Source organism: Ctenopharyngodon idella, chromosome 4 (genome assembly GCF_019924925.1).
Source record: "Ctenopharyngodon idella isolate HZGC_01 chromosome 4, HZGC01, whole genome shotgun sequence".
Taxonomy (NCBI): Eukaryota; Metazoa; Chordata; class Actinopteri; order Cypriniformes; family Xenocyprididae; genus Ctenopharyngodon; species Ctenopharyngodon idella.
In genome coordinates, this window is record NC_067223.1 from 21,439,379 (window position 1) to 21,449,159 (window position 9,781).

Here is a 9,781-nt window from a genome sequence, read left to right on the forward strand (position 1 = left end):
AGCTGTTGATATTTGTAGAAAGCAACAATACCATGGGCCCAGTATGTGATCCATTTCACTGAAAAATTTAAACTTCATCCTCAGAACCACTACGTGAAAAGTTACGCTTTTCTGCCATGTAACACTGTTTCAGCACCTTCCATTTACTCCAAAGAATATGCCACACCTTAGTGTAGCCATTTATAGCCATTTTTCTTTGCAACTCCTGGAATGTTGTAGCATTCCTTTGCCATTTTCCATCAAAAAACTTGGCTAATGATGACGATACAAAACAACAGAGTGTAGGCACCAAAGCTGCTGTAAAATCAGCATACCCAGAACCATCCGTCACTGGCAGATTTGAAGAAAATTACCATGGTTTGGCAAATAAATATATGACAAAATGATTCACTAGAACATACTTCAACTCTTTCCTTTCAAAATTATATTTTTTTGTTATAATATTATTGTATATTATATTATAACTGTTTCATTAACATCACATACCTCACATGAATGAAAACAGACTGAGAAATCAGAAAAACACATGTAATGGAGCAGAGCAGACAGTGTGTGAGTGTGATGTCTGTCCACAGACACATGCTTTAAACACACACTAAATCACTGCGTCATCTCAGTGTTTAGTGTCTGGATCTCTCAGTCCTTAATCTGAACTTTACAGATGTAACGTGAAAGACAGTCAATGTGATTCACCATGTGTAAAGATTTATTGAAGAACACTGTGCAGCTGTTACATTAAGGAGACATTTCATCTCATCTGACACTGAAAAGTTATTTTCAGTAATATAATTTTTTTTTTATCTTATCAAATAAAGCACAGGAAAGTAAAACAAACAAATAGACAAAAAACAATAAAAATACAACTACTGCAAAATTGAGAAAAATAAGAAAATAATGAAAATATGAAAGGTTAGCATATAATGTCATGGTAGTCCGAAATCGAACAAGACTTTTCAAAGAAAATAGTGTTACATTTATCAAATTTCCAAAATATGCATATACTGACCGGGAACATTAAAACATGTTAAAATTTTGGATATTGTCACACCAGTACAGTATGAACCTAAGAAAGGCCACCCAATATTGTCAGAAACTTCAACATGGCTTGATTAATAGGTTCCCATTGTATGTGTGATGTCACTATGGTTCCTCAAAAGAGGTTGTTAAATCTGACACAAAGACAGCGGAATCATTGTAAAAACCAAATCCAGCATAGAGGGGTTCAGTGAATGAGGTGTTGAATGTGTGTAAGTGTGTGAGTGTATGTGTGTCAGAGACGCTGTAGAAGGACAGAATACCGGCTGACCAGTCCAGATACACTCCTACTCTATTAGATATAGATGAAGAGGGAGGAATCTTTGTGCTGTTAGCCTTATTATTGTGCCAGGAAGTGTAAATTGTATCACAACAGTAAAGATTCCAGGACTTGTCATTGAGTCCAAACCGACAGTCAATCCCACCTTTTCTCCTGATTCCTTTATATGTCACTGCTATATGACCCCAGCCTCTCAATTCAACCTCCCAGTAACAGCGTCCAGTCAGACTCTCTCGACACAGAACCTGCTCATAGTTCTCAAATCTCTCTGGATGATCAGCATACGGCTGTGACTCTTTCATACATGTTGCATTTCTGTTCTCAGACAGGATGAGATGAGCGTTTGCTGTGTTTGGATGCAGTGTGAGATTACAGGCATCTGAACAAAAGAAGAGAAAACACATCATCTTTGACAGTGGCTCTCTTCTCTGGCCCTCGAGGTCCACTTTCTGGCAGACTTAACCTCCAACCTTGATTAAACTCACCAAAATTATAGTAATCCTGAAGACCTAGTTAGCTTGTTCAAGTGTGTTTAATTTGGGTTGCAGCTTAAATCTGCAGGAAAGTGGATCTCAAGGGCTAGAGATGAGAACCCCCGATCTATAACATAATTAAAAAAAGCAGAGATGTGTTTTTGTGGGAGTGGTTGTGGACTTACATTTTCTCAGTCCTGGTGTGATCCTGAAATGTCCACCATAATCCAAACTGAATATACAAAAACAACAATAATGTTTATTGGATGTTTTCTTAAAAATGTAAACACTTTGCTGTTTATTATTTTTCTCAAGGGAGCTTTATAGGTTCTGAAGTATTCAGTCATGTAAAATCAGATAAATAAATAATCTGTTTTTTTAAAGTATTCAAGTAAATGCAATTAGTTACTGCACTTAAGTATCTTTCTGGCTGCTTTGTACATTGAGTATCAAAGATATGTGGCCTCGCCTGTGAAAACCCAGCTAAAGTCTTATTTTTTTGTGTTTGATTCACTGTTTTTTTTGTTTTTGTTTTGTTTTTTTACATAAAATCATCCTACATAATAGAATATTATGTGAAAATATAACCTTGAAATCTTTAATGGTGACTGAGTAAGACCAAGATTTGCTCAATTTCGGGCTCAGAAAATCACGTTTTTGAGAAATTCCAATGTAAAAAAAGCTTATTTTTAAAACTGCAACACATTTGAACCATAATTATCCTGAAAGCTGAGATTCTCCCATTTTCAGTGATATATGACACATTTATGGGAAAATTCTTCAAATTTTGTAAAACGAGTTTATTTATTATGATGTGCATGTCCAAAAAGCATGAAACATTGAAACAAATGGGGGTACCACAAGAGCTTGATTTACAGAGTCAGTTCACTGTAATGATTTGTATAACTTTATAAGTAAAATGAAATATCAGCAGAAAATGTCATATATAAATTAATTAATATACAAAACATGAATAAATCACTTTATGGGCTATTGTGTAACATTTGGAGTAAATCCAAATGTTAAAAAAGCCTTACCAAGTTAACAGGTCAGTCTCAAACTTTACACACAGGTAGTCATAACATGAAGAAATTAAATTAAATTAACAGTGCTTTACTTTTTTCACAGTTTTTAAACAGAAGCATTCGAGTAGGCTAAGAAAAACAAATAATGAAATGTAATTTGATCATTAATAAAGCAACAAACGTTGTTCAGTCAAGAGCAGTGAGTGATTCCCTCTTTTCTTTTATTGTTTGATTAACATTAATATTAAAGACCTAATGTATGGATCTAATATAGGCCTGTAGCCTACCTGTGGCAACATTTTTACAAAATGATATTACGCTGCATCTGTAATAATTTCAAATAATTTCAGTATTTATCATGTTATAAATGAAAATTTGAGTACTGTCTCTCGAAGCCCATGGTATAATCTATAATTTACAGCAATAAACACAAATTACATATTTTCATCATTTTTATGGCAATGACTACTTTGACACTCTTAATCTCATAATTAGATTATGCGACTTTAGCCAGGGTTTCACAGGCAGGGTCAACATATTAGCAAATTTTACTCTCTACTTGACTGTCAGGTTTGTGTTCAGTTTGTTTGTATCTTATTTCGGTTTTGTTCTGTTCCTGCTTGCCTGTGTGCCCACTCCTTGTTTGTTTCTATAGTTACTGATCACGCCCTAGTTTGTTTCCATAGTTACTAATTAGTTTAGTGGCTGGTTCTTGTTAAGGTATGGTATCAGTACTATTCCTGAGACTATTCTAGTATTTGTCCTGAGTTTGTAATGTTTATTGAAGACTGTTATTGTTATCTTCTCCATCTCCATCATCCACTGCAACTACACTATACACAAGACAGAATAACTAACCGACAAAGAAATGGATTTACCATCTGTATTTCTCTTTCTGCCTACTTAGGAGGAGCAATCCTTCGAGAACCACACCACTGACTTTTTAGAATTTGTTTTCCATACTCATTACACAGACAGTGCTGTCATATCACTCTTTTGGTCTGGACTCAATCAGGAAATATAAAAATAAAATCCTATATCAGTGATTGTACTCCAGGGAGATTTGTAGATTGTATCGAGAGGGTGTTAATTGCCTGTGGATCCTCGTTTACAGCAGTAGAGGCTGCCAACCATTTCCTCGGCCCTACCTCTGCAGACTCCCTTCAATCCCTCATCTTCTCCTCTGTTACTAACCTCTACTGCTTGAATCTGCCTCAAGGGTTCTGGTTGTCAGCTCGACTTTGGTACGACTATCCCCTGGCTCCACATCGGCCAGTTGACCAGTTGGCTCCACCTTGGATCTATCTGGGACTGTCATCCTAACACAGGAATAGGCAACGTCGGTCCTGGAGTGCCACTGTCCTGCAGAGTTTAGCTCCAACCGTAATCAAACACACCTGAACAAGCTAATCAGTGTCTTCCAGATTACTAAGACTGGCAGGTGAGTTTTTTTCAGGGGTGAAGCTAAACTCTTCAGGACAGCAGCACTCCAGGACCTACATTGACTGTCCTAACATCTCTACTGTGCTCGCTTGTCCCATCCATTCAGCTCAGTCATGTTCTGCCTACCCTCCGGCTCTGCCTTGGTCCTTGGCCCCACCAGCTGCACCTGTCCTTAGGCACCCTGGCTCCACCTCGACCGCTCGTCAGCACAGCTCAACCTTGGCCCCCAGGACCTATGGTGTCGCCAAGTCTCTGTGTCTCTTCAGCTCTGCCTGGGTTTCCAACTCTCCTTGCTCCAACGCTGGTGGTCGGATTTCTGACTCCACCCTAGCTCCTCCCACCATCAGTTCTGCTGTGGGCCCTCATCCTGGCTATGCTCCAGGTCAACATCTGGCTCCTTCCTCCATCTCTTCTCTGACTCCTCCCTCCATCATACCCTCTGTGATGTTTCCTTCCACCTGCTCCTCTCTTCTTCCGTCTGTCTCTGGCTCTATGCCTTCGAGTCCCCACCCTCCCTCCACTGTTGGACTACTATTACTTAAGTACTATTATCAGGCACTCTTTACACTCTGTAAATAATGTGAGCACATAAACAGATTTTTAAAAGGAAATTCTTAAACTAGACCATTATGGTAAATATGATTTCATCATTACACCTTTTTTAGGTTATCCCCATTTCATCGCACATACATAGGAGTCAAAATTTTCCCACATACTTGAGTATCTCCAGTTTATACTGTGGATGATCCAGTTTGTCGTTAAGTTGCTGGACTCCTGTTTGTCCTGGGTGATTGTAGCTCAGATCCAGCTCTCTCAGGTGTGAGGGGTTTGAACTCAGAGCTGAAGACACATAACCACAGCCTTCCTCTGTCACCATACAGCCAGACAATCTGCAGACACACAAGACAGTAAACAGGACGTGATTTTAAAGTATGGAACACTAACTATTTAATAATCATTAATCAACAAATTGAACCAAACCTCAGTATCTCCAGCTGACAGTTTGGACTCCTCAGTCCATCAGAGAGCAAATTCACTCCTAAATCCTGCAGGTCATTGTTACTCAGGTCCAGCTCTTTCAGGACACAGTTTGAGGATTGTAGAGCTAATGACACAATTTCACAATCATGGGCAGTAAGATTACAGCCAGAAAGACTGAAAGAGAGAAGAACATATGAGAATCAATCTTTTCCACACTGGTATTTTACTGATATTTCAACAATATCAGCTTGACTCTTGTAAAATAAGTCAGAAATTTCTAAAATAAAATAAGCAAAATAAAATCAAGATGAATTATTTTGCACAACAACAACCGAAAAGTAGTAAAGAGATGATTAAACACTCACAGGGCTTTTGTGCAGTTGATCACAGCTGGTATAAGTCTTCTTCTACCTTCATCTGATGTGTTGTATTTCTTGAGGTCCAGCTCATCCAGCACTTCCTCTGACATCTGAAGCATGTAGGCGATTGTTGAGCAGTGAGCAGGAGAGAGTTTCTTCTCTGAGTGTTTGTCTGATTTCACAAACTCCTGAATCTCTCTGGACAGAGTCTGATCTTTGACTTCCAGCAGACAGAGGAACAGATTGATGGATCTTTCAGTGGAGAGTCCATGTCCATTTTTGATCTTCTCTTTAATGTACTGTGTGGTTCTCTCGATGCTCTCTGAGCTGTTCTCTGTGTGTGTCAGTAGATCCTGTAAGAGTCTCTGATTGGACTCCAGTGAGATGCCAAGCAGGAACCGCAGGAACAGATCCAGGTGTCCATTCTCACTCTTAAGGGCTTTATTGACTATTTCTCTATGCAGATTATGCACTACATCGAAAAACTGCAATGTGTCAACATTTTTCATTACATAAAGGTAAAACAAATAGAAAGCAGCAAGAAACTCCTGAACGCTTAGATGAATGAAGCTGTAGACTTTCCTCTGATGAATCACAGATTCCTCCTTAAAGATCTCAGTGCAAATCCCAGAATACACTGAGGCGTCAGTGACATCTATGCCGCTCTCTCTCAGGTCGTCCTCATAGAACATCACATTGCCCTTCATAAGCTGTTTGAAAGCCACTTCACCAAGTTTCACAATCATTTCTCTGTTGGACTGCAAGAGTTTCTCTGGATCTCTCTCTTCATACTTCTGATTCCTCATTTTGATCTGAAACAGCAGGAAGTGGATGTACATTTCAGTCAGAGTTTGAGGGATTTCTGCACTCAGATCTTCTTTCAGGAGCTTCTGAAGCACGGTGGCTGAGATCCAGCAAAAGACGGGTATGTGGCACATGATGTGGAGGCTTCTTGCTCTTCTGATGTGTGAGATGATTCTGCTGGCTTGACGCTCATCACTGATTCTCTTCCTGAAATATTCCTCCTTCTGAGGTTCATTGAATCCATCAATTTCTGTTAGACGGTTGATGTATTTGGAGGGGATCTGATTGACTGCTGCAGGTCTGGAGGTGATCCAGATTAGAGCAGAGGGAAGCAGCTCTCCTTTCATGAGGTTTGACATCAACACACCCACCGATGAAGTCTCAGTAACATCAGAAAGTTTCTGAGTGTCTGAAAACAGTGTGATTCTGCTTTCATCCAGACCATCCAAGATGAACACAACTTTACACTCCTCATAAATCTTTGAGTCCAGATCTTGAAGTTCAGGATGAAAGTCCAGCAGAAGTCTGTGAAGACTGTACTGATCATCTCCAATCAAGTTCAGCTCTCGAAATGGAAACACAAACATGAAATCTACATCCTGATTGGCTTTTCCCTCGGCCCAGTCCAGAATGAACTTCTGCACAGAGACAGTTTTTCCGATTCCAGCAATGCCTTTAGTAAGAACAGTCTTGATTTTGTCTTTCACCTCACATCCTGGTTCAGGTGAGGCTTTAAATATGTCATTGCAGTAGATTGGAGTGTCTTGTGAGTGTTGTGTTCTGGCTGTTTTCTCCATCTGTAAAACCTCATGTTCTTCATTCACTCCTTCTCTCTCTCCCTCTATGATGTAGAGCTGTGTGTAGATCCTGTTCAGGAAGGTTTGATTCTCTTGGAGTTTAATTCCCTCAAAAAATCTCTCATACTTATTCTTCATGCTGGTTTTGTGCTGGTTTTTGACTCTCTGCAGGTCTCCAGTCTGCTGGACTGCTTCAGTTTTGTACTGCCTGATGTGAGTCTGATAGTGAGATGTAGATGATGGCACAGACCTGCTCAGCATATGTATCTTCGTCCTGCTGAAATTAAAATAAAAGATGAGCAAAAAAGACAATGACAGTGATTAAAATGGCAGCATTTATCTCTTGGCATCAACATGCATCCTGTATCCAGATGTTGTCCATTTATATAATGAAAAGGGAATGTTATTCAACCTGTGTGTCCTGATCCAAAGGTAGTTGTGAATGCATTGTGATTGGATCTCAGTGTAATTGTACAAAAGGCCAGGTTGTCTTTAAAACCCAGATGATCTAGACTAGGTTTTTGTTGGTCAATAGTGCAGTCATTTTCAGTTGCCTCAAAATAGCAACGCGCCAACAATGCACCTGAACACACCTCTTTTTCAAACCAGCACGTCCATGGGCACAGACGGGTGCGAGTGCATTTGCTATTTAAACAACATGGGCACTGGATGTGAAATGATAACCTGTGTTGGGCTGAAACTAGCAAAAAACACTTAGATCACACCTGGCATCGCATTGCCCTGGGTGTATGATAGGGCCCATAATGTTATTTCTTTGAGTTTCACAAATCATTATTCATTAGAGATGCACTGCAGTAAATTAGCAAGTAGAAGTTTATACTAACGGGGGGTCAGAGGTCACAGGTCCATCACTGAGTCCAATGGGTTGCATCATGGATGTGTTACTCTTCAGAGACACAATGCTGAGTTCTGGAGACTCTGATCTTTGTCTCTTCCTCTTGCTGATACTGAAAAAGACAAATAAAACAGCATTTCATACCATTAGTTATACTGTATAACTTGAATGCACCTTCATGAGACAATGCACTCACCACAGGTTGCTTTGAATAAAACCATCTGCCAAATGTTAAAACGACTTACCTGGGGTCAGAGGTCACTGCATCTATGAAATTACTTTTCATAAACACACAGCTTGATCCAGGAAGCAGAGAATTCATTTTAGCTGCAGTGTCCTCATCTTCTCTCTCGACATGGAAACTCATTTTAGAGAACCTGTTCTTCCATTCTCACTTCTCAAAAGAATTTTGAGAGGTTGATTTCATGTGGAGACAGAGTTAAAAAGATTTCTATAGTACAATATAGTACAAGTAGTACACTGCAGTACAGCTACATTAAGCTCTTAATCTAAATGACACATAATCTAAGCATTTGTTCGTTTGTTTTTTGCAAACTTTGAAAAGATTCACTTCACGTTTGGATGGAAACTCCGCTATTATGACACTGAACTCAATTGTGTAACTCTACTTAGACACTGTTACATAACAAAACCACATCATCTGCAAAGAGGAACTTACTGACTCTCAGTCACACCAACATACACATGATAAATGGTGAATAAGTCATACTGGAATTTGGCCTTCATTTTACATATATTTTGTGTTTTTTAATGTATTTATTAATTTAGAATATTGAAGAAGTATTCAGCATGCACTCACTTTTTATGCAAAACCCTAAGACTATAAGACCAGGTATATAGAGGGATAATAAAAAAAACCTATTTAGTAAAATCAAACTAACATTTATAGCGCCATTAAGATTCTATACAGAAATTTCAAAAAATGGTTCTTTATGGAACCCTTTAAAAAGACCAGCTATTGTTCCAAGCCATAGAATCCTGATCTGGTACTATTATAACTATTTTTCTTAGCAGTATTAGAGCTTAATTCTTTTTTTTTTTTTCTTTTTTTTTTTTTCTACAGCAGTGTGTGAATGCAGGATACTAGAAGTATTTAGACATTTGTAAAAATAGAAGTAACAATCACTGGTTCATTGATATCGTTCATAATATCATTAATCATATTGTTCATAAATAATATATATAAACAAACATCTGAAAAAACAGAGTAAATAAGAAAATTAATTTACTTTTTATTTACTGATAATGATAATGATCATCTTTTCTATCATTTTGGGTCAACGCTGTTAAACTATTGAACTATCTAAATATAACCTGGGTTTGAAATGCCATGTGAAGAATGGCAAAAACCCAAACACCAGCTCTTTTTTTGACTAGCTATGGGAAAATTGAACTTACCTCAGAATGTGCGGTTGTTTGGCCAACAGTTTGCCTCGGAATGGCTTTGCTTATTTTCCTGCTTTCACTTTCCTTTCTATGGTCATTTCTAAATGGCTTTATTGCGCTTGTGTGACAAGCTGTGAGTCAGGGGTGAAACTCTGGTCTGACAGGTGGGGGGGACCAAAACTGAGTGTAGAGTAATACTTATATGTGTAACTGTTATGTAACCTAATGTTATGTAGAAAAAAATAACATTTCAATTATCATTTAAGTTTCAACATGCCATATTAATATGCAATGGATTATCAAAATTAAAACAAAAAATAC

The 9,781-nt window shown here is 38.4% G+C and overlaps 1 protein-coding gene across 5 annotated transcripts; it reads right to left on the minus strand.

Moving 5' to 3' along the window:
* Positions 1-683: 683 nt before the first annotated feature.
* Positions 684-9,548, minus strand: LOC127510586 (NLR family CARD domain-containing protein 3-like). Of its 5 annotated transcripts, none has more exons than XM_051890263.1 (9): positions 9,473-9,548; positions 8,299-8,450; positions 8,043-8,165; positions 5,603-7,474; positions 5,238-5,411; positions 4,973-5,146; positions 4,008-4,825; positions 1,974-2,020; positions 1,560-1,694 (listed from the first exon to the last, which is right to left on the minus strand). In XM_051890263.1, exons 2-7 carry the CDS (start codon positions 8,418-8,420, stop codon positions 4,819-4,821), a joined length of 2,472 nt encoding a protein of 823 aa, XP_051746223.1. In that variant the 5' UTR covers positions 8,421-8,450; positions 9,473-9,548; the 3' UTR covers positions 1,560-1,694; positions 1,974-2,020; positions 4,008-4,818. The 5 variants fall into 5 exon arrangements, with proteins under 5 accessions (XP_051746220.1, XP_051746222.1, XP_051746223.1 ...); XM_051890265.1 differs by having other exon boundaries at positions 1,584-1,694; positions 4,383-4,825; XM_051890264.1 differs by lacking the exon at positions 1,560-1,694 and having other exon boundaries at positions 1,941-2,020; positions 4,008-4,132; positions 4,211-4,825.
* Between the last annotated feature and the right edge of the window lie 233 nt (positions 9,549-9,781).

Coding starts and splice junctions, on each gene's coding strand:
- LOC127510586 (XM_051890260.1), bottom strand. CDS start 8,420: ATGAGTTTCCATGTCGAGAGAGAAGATGAGGACACTGCAGCTAAAATG. Junction 8,166..8,298: donor GCAGTGACCTCTGACCCCAG/GTAAGTCGTTTT, acceptor TGTCTTTTTCAG/TATCAGCAAGAGGAAGAGAC. Junction 2,021..4,972: donor TATAAACTGGAGATACTCAA/GTATGTGGGAAA, acceptor TTGTATATTCAG/TTTGGATTATGGTGGACATT.